General features: G+C 40.8%; 1 protein-coding gene and 1 long non-coding RNA gene across 6 annotated transcripts in view; one reads left to right on the forward strand and one right to left on the reverse strand.

Moving 5' to 3' along the window:
• The window catches only part of SNAP47 (synaptosome associated protein 47), a 110,081-nt gene extending 92,039 nt beyond the window's left edge, over positions 1 to 18,042 (reverse strand). For 3 of the 5 annotated variants that reach the window (XM_072653246.1, XM_072653236.1, XM_072653219.1), the window contains exons 1-3: positions 17,843 to 18,042; positions 12,324 to 12,861; positions 6,269 to 6,759 (exon numbers count right to left, since the gene is read on the reverse strand). In XM_072653246.1, the coding sequence (XP_072509347.1) occupies positions 6,269 to 6,759; positions 12,324 to 12,817 (985 nt within the window). In that variant the 5' untranslated portion in view covers positions 12,818 to 12,861; positions 17,843 to 18,042. Of the gene's footprint in view, positions 1 to 6,268; positions 6,760 to 12,323; positions 12,862 to 17,076; positions 17,565 to 17,596; positions 17,708 to 17,842 lie in introns of those variants that run through there. The other 2 variants (XM_072653229.1, XM_072653224.1) reach the window with 2 other exon arrangements.
• LOC140533502 (uncharacterized) lies at positions 1,695 to 10,342 on the forward strand. Its single transcript, XR_011976943.1, has 2 exons — positions 1,695 to 1,939; positions 10,177 to 10,342. It is a non-coding gene; the product is annotated as an uncharacterized lncRNA (long non-coding RNA).
• Positions 18,043 to 18,067: the final 25 nt, after the last annotated feature.

The following is an 18,067-nucleotide window of genomic DNA, read 5'->3' on the forward strand; positions in this document are numbered from 1 at the left end:
TCTGTCAGAGCACGTTTCATCATGAATGGTCAGTCTTGATCATGGCTGTTACTGTATGAATTGATCTGGTCCTACTTACTCCTTTCATTCTTCATCAGTTTATAAAAGTTTTCAAAAATTGTTCATTTTTCTAATACTCATGGCAGAGTATAAACATTCTGCTTCATAATGGAAATGAGAAAGAACTTTCCAAGTGAAAAGTTGTGTATTTCAAGAGTGACCTGGAGCAGGCTGTCAGATAACACTGGAATGCAACTGCTCTCAAAGTAAATAACTGACAGACCCTACCTATTTCTATTTCCAAACTGGAATTATAAGATAACAGATTCTTTAATAAACTCTGTTTATGAAAAAAATCACTTTAAACAGGATCTCTTTTGGATAGCTACGTTGAGTGTATCTGATCTCATTGATTCAGATTCCCTCCAATGATGCAGACTGCCTCTCCATGCCTGTCCATCCCATGGGATCCTGGTCCATGAACTTCCTTAGAGTCACCAAAGGGAATCCTCCCAGTGTGCTGGAGTCTGTCAGTTAATAAACATTTATTAAGTACCCAACACGACGTGCCAGGCACTGTGTCGAGGGCTGGGGATAAAGAAAGGACTCCTATGGAGCCTGTGGATACTCTATGCAACTTTCCAGCATCTGCTTCCGCGCAGTAGATGTGCCTTCCCTGGGATCACACTGCCACCCTGTGGCCACAACTTATACTTAATGAAGATTGAATGTTTCTGAAGTGTCATAAAACTCGTGATTTCCACCATCTCCATTTTATTAGTTTCCAACTTGGAACAGTATAACTACAAGTGGAAGAAGAGCTGCATCATGACTCAAGGGCGAACAACAGCGATGATGATGATGACGATGAAGGCTAGCATTCATGGAGTACTTTAAAGCTTTTTCGCAAAGGGCCTTACATACATCGTCTAATTGCATCATAAAATACAACACGGAGAAATGAAGTCTGATAGCAGGATTTATATAATTTTATCATATTAAGTATTCCACAAACGCAAAACCACTTTGCCTGCATGTGTCAGAAGTTCTAAAGTTAGTTTCTTCCAAAACACAAACAAATCAGTGTGTGAACAATTTCTGTCTAAAGTAACAGAACGATAAAAATTAAATTTTCAGTTACTTCCTAGAATATTCGTAATAAACTGGAGTTGACAAACTCAGATTTGGGGTCAAACAGACCGTAGGAATTCATCTAGTTCAATTTATCCTTGGTCATTTGTTGGTCACATGGGAAAATCATTTCCAGTGACATATACAGATAGATACAGATATGCCAAAGATTTAAAGTTAATTTAGAGGTATGATAAATGAGCTCAAATCCAGCTTCCAACACTCACAAACTGTAATCCTCGAGAGGTCACTTAACTCTCTTTGCCTCATCTTCCTCATCTATAAAAATGAGCTGGAAAAGGAAATAGCAAACCACTGCATCATCTTCAAAGAAAACCCCAATGGGGTTATGACTAAACAACAACAAATAACAAAATACATTAAGGAGACAGCAAATAAACAGTCTGAAATTCAGTCAGCTTCCAAAGGGCCCCAGTTGGGCCTACGTACCTTAAATAACAGGGACAGGAACTAAACCTGTAATTCTGATGGTGCGGGAAACTCCTGATAAGGAAATTCCTTCTGTGCTACTAATAGCATTGAGAGATCAAATCCTAGGCAAGTCTGTCGTGGGTCACAAAGGGAGTACGTGTCAGAGACAGGCCCTGAGCCAAGGCTCCCTGGTTCTGGAGTCAATATGGCACAATGCCTCTCAACTTGAATAAAACCAAACAGCATGTTCTAGTGCTACTTACTCAAGTCAAATGGAGGAAAAACTGGGTCACATACTACCTTCTTCTGTATCGACACTGTCTCTCAAGGGCATATGCCATTCGCCTCCTAAGGGTCCCAGTCATGCCCTGAGCAGGTGAGTCTTGCTGATCCTATACTTACAATATCCATTCCCTACTGAGATCCCATCTCTTCTATGAAGCTTTTGCACACTATATTCCAGGCCATGATAACCTTTTTCTTTTCAAATAGGCAAGGCCTATTTGATTCTGATCTTGGTACCCCCTGGCACCTAGCATAGCATCTGACCCATAGCAAGTACTTAATAAATGCTTTCTAACTGACTTAACAGCTAGTGAGTATTTACATGTTGCAATATTCTTTACATATGTTATCTCATCTGATTTTCACAGGAGTTAAGTGACTTGCCCAGGGTCAGAATGGGCAGGTATCTGAAGCTGGATACTACCTCAGCCCTTCCTGGCTCCAGGCCAGTACCCTACCCAATGGGCCACCAAGCTGCTTCCCAGAGCATTTCCCACATGCATCATTCATTTAAATGGCTATCAGTACAGCCTGCCTTACTGCTATTTATCTTTTTATAGAGGGGGAGCCAGCACAGATTGGGCAGATGAGGATAGGTTCCAATCTATCGGAATTGTTGGAGGGGGTACCCAGTTCAATGAGCTTACAGATAAACTTAAGTATCCTATCTGACCAATCAAATCGTAAGTAACTTGCTGATGAGGCTAGTGTACAGCGGCTCTTCAACCTTGGTGCCTAACAGAGACTTGCAGGTCACTACTGACTTAAACACTGATCATCCACCTCACAATCTGGGCAACCTAAATCATTCTCTTCCTCATTCAGTCACCCCAGAGCAGGTGCTTAACAAATGTTTATTATTTTCCATGGGAAAGATAACTTATTTTTGTATCATCATGTGTATATCCAAAGGTCGCTTTTCCTCAGATTTAGGTGAAGAGCATCAATAAAGTATGTTGATATCTCTGACTGCCTGAAACTTCTATTACCAACTTCTCTTCCTGCTCTTTCATTATGTTGCTCAAGAGAAAAATAATGGTAGAAGAGGTGGTAGCTATGTATGGAGTACTCCTAAGGAAAGGAGTCAGGGACAGCAGGGCTCATAAGCTCCAGATTTAGATCTCAGACTGCCGGTCCAATACTATCACCTCAATTTCAAAAATTGAGATTCCCATCTTACTTCAACCAGCTCCTTTGGGCATTTTTGGCAAGAGGTTCTCCAAATATGAACGCTTAGGTGTGAACTTTGACTCTTCCCAATCATGTCCTGTGACCTCTGCCTCTGACAGCAATCCCTCCTCTATCTCTCTCTAGCAGCACCAGTCCAACACAAGTCCTCATTACCACATGCTTCAACCATTGTAATAGTCACATTTTCTTGCTCTCATCCACCACTGAGACGGCTACCAGACTAAACTTGTTTATAGAGAGCTATAGACATGTCACACCACTGCCAGGAATTCAAAGCCATTCACAACCAGACTCCAATCTACCTTTCTAGCTTTATCATTCCCTGCCACTGACTCCCTGAACACACCCTCCATATGCTCATCTCTCTACAAGGGCTCGTGCTGCTCTGTCACTAGAACGACCTCCTTCTCCTCTCTTCACCTATTGGACCAGCATAATTATTTAAAGTCCAGCTAAGAGTCTCGTGCTGTGCCAAGTAATCTAGGACACAATTCTACACCTCAGTAAATGAGAAGCGCCTCCAAAATGCAACAAAATCAGCAATGTCAGGAAAGAGAAAATGAAAACAACAAAAAGCATTGACTGTGGGCCACTGTTGAACTCACTGTTAGTGTACTAGGTTGGAACATAAAATGTTTAAGAAATGAATGTTAAAAATTGTTTTTAACATGTAATTAGGGGAAAAATATTTTTTAAAAAGTGTCCTGGGGAGATTCTGCCTCAACCTTCTCCCCACCAGCCTCCTCAAGGTCAGTCTCCAGATTGAAGGAAGTTAGTAAGAGGGCACAGTCCAGAAGACTAAGACTGAAAAAGGTAGAGACCAGGATCAACTACAGTGGTCTCTTGGAATCTCCCTACAGCAAAAGACTAACAAGTCATCCTAAGGTGGACTAAGGCCCATCAAGGGCCTTAACTCTTGTCCAATATGGTTATTTAAGAGATCAAAGAACAAGCTGCAAGTGCTAAAGACAGAGCACAAAAGCACTAGGTCTACAGAAGAGAAAGGACTGAGGGCAAGAAGCATGTAGAAAAGTAAAGTAGAATAGAGATGAAGACATTGATGAAGGCAGAGAGCTTTATACAATGACCTCAGAGACACAGGAGGTGAGATGGGGTTAATACCACCTCTACTGGAGGAGTGTTTGGGGGAGGGGGTTGGGAGACAGACCCTTCAGGAGATAAGCTTCTCCCAGACAGGGTTGGGAATCGCAGTAATAAATCTCTATAGGGAGAGGGAAGAGGATGGTTGTAGGTTCAAAGAAAGGATGGATGACATGACATCAAAAAGGACAAGGACAAATAGCACAGGGAAAATGGCAAAAAGACAGGACTGCCCCCATCCTCCTCTGCCTGCCCCTCCATCCCAGGTTACAGGGAACCACCCACTGGTCTCTATCAAGAGTTAACACTGCTGGGAAGAGATCCTAGAGTGTGCTGAAAGGGGTACAATAAAAACAAAACTTCTTGGAGAGGGAGTGCGTGTAACCCTGACCAATCAATATCACTGAAATAAAATAATGGAGGAGTAGAAGGAAAAGGAGAAGTAGGCACTTTTTATCTGAGGTGGGAGAGGAGGGTAGAGGAGGTAGAGAAAGGAAGGATGAGAGAGACGAGGAAAAGAATAAAGAGAAAAGTAAAACTCTAGAATTTAGGCCTGGACAGGGCAATGAGTGAGAAGACGAAGTGGGGGAGAAGACAGACCTTGATCATATTAGCGAAAGCAAAGCCAAGCACAGGTACTAAGTGCTGCTTTAAAAAATAAGAGAAGGAATATCTACACATATACGTGTGCATATATCAGCATATATCTATATAAGTACAAACACACATACCTCATGTAAGTATACACACGCAAATACATGTATATTTAATGGAATAAACACAAACTTCCCATGATAACCCCAGATATGAATGGATACAAGAAAGAAAACAGGAATGGATAAACAAAGGCCCAAATCTGCTGCCTTAAAGAAACACTTTTTAAAATAGAGACATAAACACAATAAACATCAGGAGGAGATGAACCAAAATCTATTACGCTTCAAGGAAACCTGAGAAAGGCGGGAGCCGCGATCATGATTTATAACAGAAACTGATGTTGAGAGAGAAATGAGAAACTATGCTACACTTACAGGAAGCAGAGATAACGAAGAAATTATGAAATGTGCTTGCAGCAAATGGTGGAGAGCATGTAAATGAAAGATTAGGTAAACTGCAAGATGAAATAGGCAGTAACATGATAACAAAAAACTTTATAAGCTAGAAGAAATCTCAATAAATCAAACATAAAACTTTTAAAAAGAGATTTTTCTGCTAATTCAGGATAAGATTTTAATAAAATTTTGGTTGTGGAATTAAACCTAAATAGGTACAAATACCACCTGCCCTGCTTCAGAATTTGTTCTAAAAATCAATTAAACCTGTACATAAACCTATTATAACTTAAAGAAAAACAAAAATTATAAGAGTATATAATGAACTACCTTCCTTCTGAGTCACAAGCTATGTGTCACACAAGTCACAAGCAAGTACTTCCAAACTTAAATTGCGTAGTGTAGTACCTGGCATGTATTTTCAGACTTCAATAAGCTAACCTGGTTTTTCCTTCTTTCTCTTTTTTGTTTTTAAAAATACCATTTGTTATACGGAATGGCTTTCTGGAAGAGGAGAGGTAGAGACATGGGAGAAAATCAGTGTGTAAAAAAAAAAACAAAAGCCATCAATAAAAACTTATTTTAAAACAACCAAAAAAAAAACTCTTAAATTGTTCTCTATATACAAAAAAATGTGAAAGTCATAGATCCCAGGGTTTGGAAGGCATGGCATGTAAATGTATTCTGAAAAGCACATCTTAGAACAAAGAGGACCTGGGTTCTAAAAGACTGTACAAGCTCTAGCTGTAGCAAGTGCTGTTGACATAGAAAGGCATGTGTGTGGGTCTGGTGGTTGCTTCTTCCCTTCAAAAGACAAGCCCAGTTGGGCAGAGTCTCACCAGCAAGGCTGGTCTTTAGGTACTTTTAAAAAGATCAACAGCAATTTATGAAACCCTTAACGCATGGAAAGGTTGAGATCTGCCAGGATGGGAGGAGTGACCAGACCAAGGCAATCACAGGCCCTTTAAAAAGCCCCCATCAAGTGAGGACATCTCCAAGGGTGACTCATTCAAAAGAAGTAGGATAGTTTCAACCATCACTTTCCAACAGAAGGTAGTTCTCTGCCTGCCACTCACCTGCACGCCAGATGGCACTGCCCTTGTCTGCTGGTGGCGAGTCTCTTGTGCTTTGGAAGACCATCGCATCTTCTAAAAACTCGATTTTCTTGCTGAACTGCATTTCTAAAACTTGAATAACCTGTGGCATCTTTGCCGACAATAGTCGATAGGCTGTGTCCGGCTTACCAATAAATCTCTGGCGTATGCTGATTTCATAAGGGGTGTGAACTTTAATGTCATCTACATCTTCCCTTTCAAATCTGTGCAAAAGCTGAGAATTAGAGTCACTGATTTCCAACCCAGAAACCAAGACAGTAAATCTTCCTGGTTTAGCATGCAACTCGGTGCTTTGTGAAATAATGGCTGGGATTTTTATTATCACCCCTGATTTTCCAAATGCCTCAGAAGTGGATACTGAGGTGCTTTCCTTGGGTTTTGTTTCAGAAGAGCTTTTCCAGGGTTTGGTACTAAAGGGCCACCAAGAAGGAGATTCAAGTTCCGTGAGCAACCTAAAGAAAAAAACAACAACAAAACTAATGTTCAATAAAATAAAGCCAAATATTTCAAGAATGTGTCCTTACAGGCAATTCTGACTTAGAAGAAATTGAAAGAAGTCAAATGCGCAAGGAAATATAGTGAAGATTTTTTTTTGTCTCAACACTAAAGGCAGTGTGGTATAAAACAGGAAGAGTAAAAGTCTTGGGAGTCAAGAGGACTCCCAGTCCAGCCCAATATTTACTGGGTATGGATGATTAGAAAATCCTTTCCTCCTGAGGTTCTGTTTTCCTGGGTTCTGTGTTCTGTTTTCTGTGTTCTGTTTTAACTGTGAAAAGAATATATAACCTGTCAAACGCCTACTTCATGGACTACTGAACAGAAAGTAATTGGTAAACACTGTATGAAAATGAACTTTTAGTCGAAGTCAAACATACAACGAGCACAGAGAATTCTATCAACTAAAATAAACTGGACTTAGGAACAAAATGTCTAAGGGTCCTTAGAGGGGAACTAGTCTAATGCCTTCATTTAGAGGCAACAGACGCATTAGGAGGTATCTCCTTTAAAAAAATAACAATAAGCAGGGAACTAATGATAGGAAAACAAGATTTCGAATCCAGTCTTAGATTTTTGCCTGTTGATAGCACTATGACCTTGGGCAAGTCACTTAACCTCCATGTGGGGCTCTATGGGCCCCAGTTCCTTCATATATAAAACAGGTACAAATACCACCTGACCTGCCTTAAGAGTTTGTTCTAAAAATCAAATTTAAGAATGACACAAAAATAAAAACTCTGAGCAGGAGGCATGAAGACTTACTTTCTTAAACTGTGATACTCATTCCACCTGTTCTTTCATCATAAAGATGATTCAGGATCATCCCACCATTCATCTTCTTCTCTCTTCACACACTAACAAATGTTTCTGGACAAAGTCACACACAATTCCTACTAGCTTCGCTATAAGAATTTTATCTCATCTCAAGTGTATCATCACTTCTGCACACTAACCCTTGTATTTTTCCTTGATTAAGTGTCATACTATTCCCCCTCAAGTAACCATTCCAAATCTCGTTTCTAGTCAAGTTTCACATAACACCTCTTATTCCTTCCTTCTCATGAGATGGTCTCACTTCCTACTCCATTAGAGGTCACTCCACCTTCCACTTCTATCCTGCTCTACACCCCAACAATCCCTTTCATCATCTTCGCATATTCTCTCATCCCTTGCTCCAGTCTGATGGAAAGAGAACCTATTCCTCTACAAAAATGTCCAATCTCCCTTTTATCCTTAAAAAAAAAATCCTTCATTTGGCCCTGTGACATCTCAAGTTATCGATGCTCATCTCTTTTCTTGCACACAATCAAAATCCTACAAAGGGTTATTTACATTTAATTTGCTCCACACCGAGGTTAAGTGACTTGTCCAATGTCATAGTGCTATCAAGACTGGATTCTAAGTCTTGCTTTCATTTCATGACTTCACTGTTTATTGTTATATATATTTTTAAAAGAGAAATTTCCTAATGGGCCTCAGTTTCCTCTAAATGAAGACATTAGACTAGTTCCTCTCTAAGGACCCTTCTTAGACATTTTGTTCTTAAGTCACAGTTTATTTTAGTTGGTAGAATTTTCTGTGTTCATTGTATGTTTGATTTCCACTAAAAGTTCATCTTCATATAGTGTTTACCAATTACTTTCTATACAAGAGTCCATCAAGTAGGCGTTTCACATGTTAAATATTTCATTAGCTCCATTTCCCCATGTCCCTCTTTCTTCACAACTCTTTCTAATCTAACTTTGGACCCCACATCTTCACTAAAAACTATTCTCTCCAAAGTTACCAATGCACTCAACTGCTAAATCTAACAGCCTTTTCTTAGTCCTCACTTTACCTCTTTGTAGTTTTTAAAACCACTGAACCTCCCCTGTGCTCCTGGATACTCACCCTCCCCTCCCCTAGTGGGCACAACACTACTCTCCCTTGATATTTTTCCTATGTGTCTTACCATTCCTTCTCAGTTTCCTTTTCTGAATCCTCAACCCACTCCTGTCTAATCAGTGTCTATCTCCCAAAGGTCTCTCCTGGGTCCTTTTCTTTCTTTATAGTCTCTCCCTTACTGATTTCACCAAGTTTCATAAACTCAGATGTCACTTCTATGCCGATAGCTCCCAATCTGCATGACCAGCTCTAATCTCTCCCCGCGCTCTAGTCCCACGTTGTCAATCACCTGCTGTATACATCCCTTGACATCTCAAACTGAACTCAAACAAAAGAGAACCCAATCTACTTCCTCACTCCCACCCTCCCAATTCATCCTTCCTACAAACTGCTATTTCTTTTGTGAGCACCACCCATCACCTCAGTAAATGAGGCTCACAACCTAATAATTCTCTCTGAGTCTTCCCTCTCCCTTGCACCCCTTACCTAGTGAGCCGATATAACGATAATTATGAGAGTCAAAGATCTTCCCTACCCGTTAATGGGCCTGTCCATTAAGGGAAATTTGATTAGAGGAGATTTGTTTTGTAGGAAGGCCCACACCTTTTGTTAATTTCGAATGAGGCACTGGTTCTCAAGGGTTGTGACGTCTTCTGGCTCTGAAAAGTGTACAAATACTCTGAGATGAGATTTTACCTTGGGGCTTAGTTTTTGGATGAGACTCTGGGAAGCCGCTAAGGAGCTCCCGACTTTGAAAACCAAGATGTTGGTACTTCTCTCTCTGGTAACTATGTATGTGTATGATGGTTAGGCAGTTGGAGCTGTCTGTTGATCTGTGATGTATGTATTGCTTATCATCAAGACAGGTGGAAGCCTTGTCTGTTGCTTTTTATTTGTTATTTTCTCTGAAGTTCAAAGTGCTGCCTTTTTCCCCTGAACTAAGTGAATGATACATGTGTTTGATTAAAGTAGATTGTTGACCCCTCAAAAGTTGTTTTCCTTTTAGAAAAGCAGATCTAAGAACCTGTGCAGCAGGCCCTCCTGTGTATGTCAGAGTCCTTGATGTTATAGCTAACAAATCTTGTCCTCCCACCTCCAAGACATCTCTTATCCACCTGCTTCTCTCCATGCACACAACCTTTACCCTTGTCTTTATCATCTCTCTTCTGGACTATTCTAATAGCCCTCATGCTTGACTTCCAGCTTTTCTCTTCTCCAATCTATCTTGTACAGCTCTGCCAAACTGATATCTCTAAAACACAGATATACCTAGGTCACTCCCTTAAATGCTTTCAATGGCTCTCTATTACCTTTTGGACAGAATACAACCCCCACTCTCACACGCTCCCTATCCCCGCTGGCATGAGAAGCCCTTCACAATCTGGTACCCATTTATGTTTCTAGTCTTATGTAATATTTCTCCTATTTCTACACTCTATTATGGTTAAACTAGCCTATTCCCCTGACATTTCATTCTCTTTGTACAGGTAGTCTTCCACATCTGAAAAGTCCTTCCTTCTCATCTCCACCCTACAGAATTCCAAACTTCCTTCGAAACACAACCAGGTGCTGCATCTTACTGAACAAAAGAACTTACACTCTACACCACCAGTTACTAGCATTCGCCCTCATAAAATTACTTTGAAAAATGTAGTATATACTTCATATATGCTCAATAGTATGGGTGTTGTATCCCCCCAGTAAAATGTAAGCTCTATTTTCATTTGTCTTTATAGTGCCAGTACCTAGCAGAATGTCTTGTAGATAGTAGGGTCTTAATACAGACATATATAAAAACATGAACACACAAACATATATCTGTATGCATATACATATATGTGTGTATGTACACATATAAATTTATGTGTGAACAGATACATACCTATATAGAGATATAGAGATACATACACAGACAGATCTATTCAATAATAAATGATACAAGAGGCCCATCACAGTATTTCACTGTCTACTGGTAGATGATTGCACTGGCTTCTCAGATGGGACCTTGTTGACCCAGCAACTTTAGCATGCCTCAGGAAATCTTTTGGTATGGGGCAGGTGAGGTGCCCAGGCTGGGGCAGGAGCTAAGTTTCACTGAAACATGCCAATCCCATCTTTAGAAAGAACTACTTTCAGTTGCAAACAAAAGGTGGGCTTATTAAATCATTCTCCAACAAGGTTTTAAAAATATGGTTGTAAAAGACCATAGGACCTCAGAGGGCAAATCTCTTCTTTTCTTCTGGAGAAATTCCCTCTCTGTTGTAATTAGAAGGCTTCAGGATCCCTGGAAGGAATGTTACCTAACTCTAATGAAAGAAAAGGGTAAAAACCCAGCTGAACAAAGGAATGGAGGAGAAACAATGTACCATGGTAGGGGTATATCATTTTGACTTTCCTTACAACTAATCCCAGAATGGAGAATATGAAATCGGTTGCTAGAGAGCTGGATGCTGACCATCCATGGCTGGGTGTACAAATTTCTGATCTCCCATGAGAAAGGTTAGAAATCGCAGGAACTACTTTTATGATAGGGCTGACTGCTGCTCATCACCACCGCACTCACAATGTAGAACAGGCAGAAACTCCTTGTCTCTGTACTAACAAAAGTTCTTGCCAGGGGGACAGTGGTAATGCTACTTTCCTTGGTGAAAAATCCTCTGGAAAAGGATGACACTTTAACTCATGAGATACAGATGGATGCTACTATTCAGAGAATGCTGCTTATCAACAAATCAATGGTGATGCCACCCTAGTAATTCCAACATATCAAATACTATTCCCAAAGATAAACAGCAAAGCCAAAAAACTACAAACCTGAGACTGGATCTACAGCAAAACACCCAAGATGAGTGTAAATACTTAATGTATTATAGGAAAAAATCTGGAACCAGATTATATTAATTAATATATCATTTATTATAACAATAAATTATATTAATTATATGATTAAAAATTATATGAAACATTCTGGAATTAAAGTATACGTAGACGTAAGAAAGGGGAGAACTAAAGTCTATGCTATTAAAACACCTTGATTGCTGGTTGTCACTGGAAATGCTTCCAAAACTAAGTATGAACTTTACTGGCAATAAGTTTTGCCAGCATGAAACCATAATATTGCTTCAGGGGTGGGGAACGTGTGGCCTTGAAGCCACATGTGGCCTTCTAGGGCCTTGGGTGTGGCCCTTTGATTGAGTCCAAGTTTTACAGAAGTTTGGGCTCAGTCAAAGGGCTGCACTTGAGGACGTAGAGGGCCATTTATGGCCTCAAGCTCTCAGGTTCCCCACCCCTTGTAGAACACAGCCAAAAGACCATGAACTATGCAGCCAATGGCCTCTCAATAGTGCAGCATTCTGTTATCTAATTCTGCAAAGGATCACTCTTCCCAACTTAAAGTCTTAATTTATATATGTCCATTTGTGGTATGTCAATTCTATTAAGCAGGCTTTGCATGCACCATAGACACAAGAAGTAATAGAACTTCTTTCTGTTCACTAAGAATTTAGATATTGAAACAAAAATTCTCAGGGCAAGAAATTTAAGTATGAGAAAAAGATTAGGTGATCATCCTTTTGTATGAAATTAAGACCTAGTTAGCTTTACTAGCTATTAGCTCAGAAATCATGTACTGTACCTGTCGGCTACATCCATATCTGATTCAATCTTGTCCAATCCTTTCATGATGTTATCAAACTGCTCACCCTGATGGTGAAGGACTTTTGCTGTATCTTCTAAACGTTTCTGGGAAGAAGCCATTAGGCCTGTCAGTTCTTTACCCTTGGTCATCTGGGGAGAAGGTGCCTGGGCTCCTGGGTGAGACAACAGCAATTCCCTCCAGAAATGCTCGATGATGTTGAAGACCACATTCCTGCTGGGCTGGAAGGAACTGAACCAGTGCTTAATGTGGTCCTTCTCCAGAATAGTGATAGAGCTGAAGATGAAGTGAGATGATTCTTTTTTAATCTCACTGATGCTTGAAAGGGGAAAGCTGACCAGTAGTTCTCCATTCTTATCAGCCAAAAATTTTAGCAAAATAGGAGTCAATGAAAGCTTGCCAGAGATCCATCGTTTCTCAGGTTCCAAATAATAAGAACACGGCCATGTGTGGATGCAGATGTCTCTGTTCATCAGCTTGCTGGGCCTCCTACACAGAAAAGGATCCAACTTTTTACCTTTAAATAGGAACAAGAAAAAACAAGTTAACAAAGACATATTCCTCCTTTGATAACAAAGTCTCCACCATATGCAAAAAAAAAAATTTGTAACAACACTTTTTGTGATAACCAAAAACTGGAATTACTGTGTTATAGCTACACAGAAAAAAAGAACAAAGAACTATGTGAGATCCATATGGCGATTATTTTCGCAGTGGTCTCTTTCTCCAAATGCCACTCAGGAGCTGATGACAGATCTTCTTTACTTCTGTCCCAACCAAAGCCAGCCTTCAGCGGAGTGTGTGAAAATTCTTTGGGCCTTGGGACACTGCCTAAGTGTGATGGATCTAGACTTGGTTCTTTTAACCCCAAAGATGCCCAGAAAGCTGCCAATTAAGCCTAAGGCCACCAGAAAGCCCTGCTGGCAATGCTGTCTGAGAATTGGCCCCCTGGGTCAATCTCATCTGTAAGACAGCTTTCTTCCCTTTTACAGAATACATGAGACACATAAACTTACAAGACAGGGAGGCAAAACTAGATACTGAGCTGCAACTGTCTCTTCTAGTTTTCTGTATAGCAATAATATCAATATTGATGTGAGTCAAGTTTGTTAATGCCTTGGTCATTAGACAAAAATCCCACTTTTAGAGTCTCTACAAATCATTGTTTGTAGATGTTCTAAAAAGTGATTCCTAGCAGCCTTTGTCTCCTTTTTCACCACCCCACACAGACTACATTTTTATTTGTTTCATGGGTGTCCAGGGCCAGTAAATTCTTTCCCTGGCAGGCTGTCTTCATTTAGCTAGCTTGGTTCCTGGATAGTCTATCATTGGGACTGTATGCCAAGTTTTTCCAATTTGGCAGAATCTGTGCGAGCTGACCCTCCACCAGCACAGCCTTCAAGAACCCAAGATTGGTTTCAAGGTAAAATAAACATCAGAGTAAAATATTTAGAGAAACTTCTTTATTTCAGAAATGTTTGCAGATTAATCTTTTTTTCACTGAATGTGGTTAGGAAATAGTGATCAATAATCACCACTATCTCTATTTACTGAGACCCACTCTGTGCAAGGAAGGCATTGTGTAAAGACTGGAAGAGTTGTCAGTTCACTCTTATGAGGGTGATCTGGAATATCACATTCCAAGCCCTATTGATTAGATGTACCTAAATCTTCATATCCAGAAAATATTTATCCATTCTACCCCTGCTTAGTTTTAGAGACAGGAGGGGAGGGGAGGAAAACAAGCAAGAGAAGAAAAAAGGCACTGAACATTTCTCAATTTTTTAGGATATAAGAGAAGAATAAGCACCTGAAGAATACAAAATAGCAAAGAAGGAAAGCAACAGGCTATTTGTAATAATACCACCACCAAAATGTATGCAATACCTTTCCTCCAAAAAGCTCAAAGGACCCAAACCAAAACCTAAAAACAAAATGAATGAGGCAAAAGTAAGGAAAACAAGTTCACTGATCTCTTCCAATATAAGGACATAGCTTTTTAAAGTTACTTGAAAATCTTAATTAAAAACAAGATTTTTGTTTGCATGCTGCCCCAACTACCCAACTCACTATATACTTCCTTGAACTTAGCTCTTAGATCTTCACTGGCATAAAGTACAATACAAATTTTCCAAGGATATCCAAGTTCAGAGAGATGTGGGAATTGAAGAATCTTACTGTTGGAAAGGGACTTTCAGAGACTTTAGTCGAACCTCTTTCCTTCACGAACGAGTAATCAGAAACTAAAAAGGTAAAATATCTCTCCACAACACTACAATCTGTCAATCCAAACTCCCAGTTCAGGGCTCTTTCCTCTACACTATGCCACCTAATGGGAGGATTAACAAGGAAGAGCCAGAAAATTAAGACAGTGAAACTACTATTTCCTACCTGTTTCAAACTGGTGAGGGACTTGAAACTCCTGTCTAGTCACCCAACAGAAAAAGAGGTTAAGAATTGGAGGAAGGTTACAGAAGAAAAAGAATAACAAGGCAACTAGGGAAGGATATGTGCCATATGCTTTGCGCATCATGAGGAAAATCAACAATATGGTGTTTTATCTGCAATGCAGTGTAATTTATATGATGCCCATATGCATCAGTTCCATCATACTTGTGCCTCCTGGGTAAGACAAAAATAGTAAGAAATCAATCTTCTTACTCAAGAATTTCTAATATGGCCACATAGCAAGCAACATACTACATTCTTTTACATTTAAGGAATCTGCTGTTCTGCAAATATGTGTTAATTTCCACAAGAAGTGCAAAGAGCAACCCCTCCATGATTTCAGACCATCTTCATAAGTTGCAATGGCAAAAAAAAATTAAAAAAAAAAAAAAACCTTCATCACCTGAGTAGTCACTTTCTGGTGATGTGAAGTTGGCTAGAGTGCTCCTCTCATGACAGATACCCAGTTTCCAAGCTCATACTCAAAGCCTCTTCAGCTTGACAGAACTACCAGAACTTATAAATCTTCTGCAGTCATTTTTAAGACCCAGGGTCACCACAGTAAAGCACTAGATGACAGCTTTAGTCCAAGAACAAATTGTATTCCTTCAAATAATTTACAACCAATCATGGCACTGACCTAGACTTTATAACCACTTAATGGTAGAATTTGAAAGAAGATAGAGGTGTTCCTATTAGAATTTTTCCACCAGATTTTTATTTCTCAGTAGAACGATGGCTGAAACGCTTTGCAGTTGGCTGCTGTTTGTTGGGTTTTGTTTTTCCCCATTACCTGAACCTCCTGCTCCTTCCCTTCCTTCTTATATTACTCACACACATTTCCTTAAATAGGTCTCATTTTTTGACCTCATAATGTAAACCTTTTTGGCACAGTTTCTGCATGGGTACAGCAGAAAGAGTAAAGTTGGAGCCAAAGGGCCTCGGTTCAGATCTTGCCTCTAAAAACTTACTAAACTCTTAAAATCCGTGTGACTTCTGGCAAGTATTCTTACTCTCTGAGCCTCATTCTTTATCTATTAAAAAAAGGAGTAATGGAGAAACTCAAGCTTTCTCAATAAGATCCAGGCTACACCGAGACTGTTCACCGTCATCACTATTATTTGCTAGAAATGGTAAATGTTACAATAAAACAAGATAAAGAAATTGAGGAAACAAGCATAGGCACAAAGAAATAAAATTCTTGCTATTCTCCAGTGAAAGGATGGGTTACTTTGAAAACCCTAGAAATTAACTAAATACAAATTTTACTTAATTGAACAGATAGTAGCAGTATATAAAATAAAGCCCATGAAAACCATTAGCCTCTCCATGAAATCCAAAAGAAAGAAATTTATTTTTAATAGATATAAAATATGAAAAATATCTGGGCGTTAACCTACCAAAAAACACTGAAGACCCACATGAAATACATGAAATAAAAATACTGTTTAATAAAGGAAGAAAAACTAACTGGAAATATTAACTGTTGATAACTATGTCATGACAAAATAATAAAAATGATGACACAACCTAAATTAATATACAGATTTAGAAACATACCAAACTACCAAAAGGTTACTTTCTAGAACTAGAAAAAAAATAATAAAATTCATCTAATGGAACAAGACTTCAAGTATCTGAAGGGAGATAATGAAAAAAGAATGAAGGAGGCCTAGCAGTATCAAATCTGAAACTATACCATAAAGCAGGAATTATCAAAACCATTTGTCACTGGCTAAAACAAATGTAGAAAAGTTGCTCAATAGAACAGATAGGCAAACAAGACTCAGAAACACTCAAACATACTGTGCGCTAAACCCAAGGGCATCAATTACTGGGCTAACGACTTTATTGTTCAACCCAAACTACATGGAAAATTGGAAAACAATCTGGCAGAAATTAGACTTAAAGTAATATCTTCCACATCACAATATGCTCCAAACTGATACATGATCTAAACATAATATAAACATAAAAAGTCATACTTAGAAAAGAAACTAGAGAAAGGGAAGAGATACAAATAAAGCAACTGTTACTAAGTTACTTTAAAAACATGCTTTTTAAAACAATGTAGCAGAATTTGACGGGCTTTTTTCCTACACTGAAATATCCACATTGGTTGATGATTGATTATAAGATGTAAATAGAATCTCCTTTTTTTTAAGGAATAGAGGAGATGACCTTTAACGGGGCTGGACTCCGTGACCTCTAAGGTTACTCTCAGTACTAAATCGATGATCCTTTGAAGTCTAATATCGTTTCCAAGAAAAAATGGCAATCTCACCTTTCTCTAGACCCAATCCATCGGAAACGGAAGACCTCCGAGCTGGTCTCCTCCAGGATCGCTGTGCCCCACACCTGCTTTGGGCCCTCCCACAGAGACAAAGCCCTTCCCCGCCAGCGGCCAGCCGCGCCTCCGCCTCCCTCCTCTGACACCATCAGCACAGACACCTCCCACGGAATCCCAGCGTGGCAGGGACAACGCTGCGCACCTGCCCCCGCGTCCGCTCCCACTTCATCTCCTGCCCCAGTTCTCTCTCCCCTCACGCCTCCTTCCGCACCGTAACCCTTTACCACCTCCAACAAGGTCCAACACCGGTCCTGCCTCACGGCGCCAGCCTTCCGTCTCTACCTCCCCCCACACCTACACAGTAGACAGCCGCCGACACCTCCCTCCCGCGCTGGCAGCAGACCCTTCCCCAGACTCCTCGCTCTCCTTCCCCTCCTCTCTCCGGGGCAGGCTTAAAGGAGGAAGGGAAGGAGGGAGACCGAACAGAGAAGGCGGCAGGGGCGGGGGCTCTGACCTCGGCCGCCCCCACTCGCACGCGCTGGGTGACGGGGTGAGCCCAGCCCCCTTTCTGAACCTCAGTTTCTCAACCTGCAGGGGAAGGGGGGGAAGGGGGGGAAGGGTGTCTCTAAGTTGGGGGGCTGCCCGGGCTCTCCCAAGTCTCCCCCCCCCCCCGCCGGGGGGAGGGGCGAAGATGCCGTCACCATAGGAACGCGGAGGGGGCGGGGGCGCAAGGCCGGGAACCGGGCAACCCCGTACGTACCGGAGGTGGGATGGAAGGCGGAAGGAAGGGACGTCCGGAGCAGGAGGGGCAGGCAGCTGGAAGGGCTGCGGATTAAATAGGGTCCAAGGCAGCTGCAGGTGACGAGTCGTCGCCAAAGGAGCCGGAGGCTGCCGGTGGTTGTTGTCGTCGCCAGGCACGCTTCCGGCCCAGAGCACGCCGCCGCCGGCAGGGGGCGGAGTCGGAGCGCAGAGCGCATGCGCACGC

The sequence above is a fragment of the Notamacropus eugenii genome, chromosome 1 (assembly GCF_028372415.1).
Source record: "Notamacropus eugenii isolate mMacEug1 chromosome 1, mMacEug1.pri_v2, whole genome shotgun sequence".
Classification (NCBI taxonomy): Eukaryota; Metazoa; Chordata; class Mammalia; order Diprotodontia; family Macropodidae; genus Notamacropus; species Notamacropus eugenii.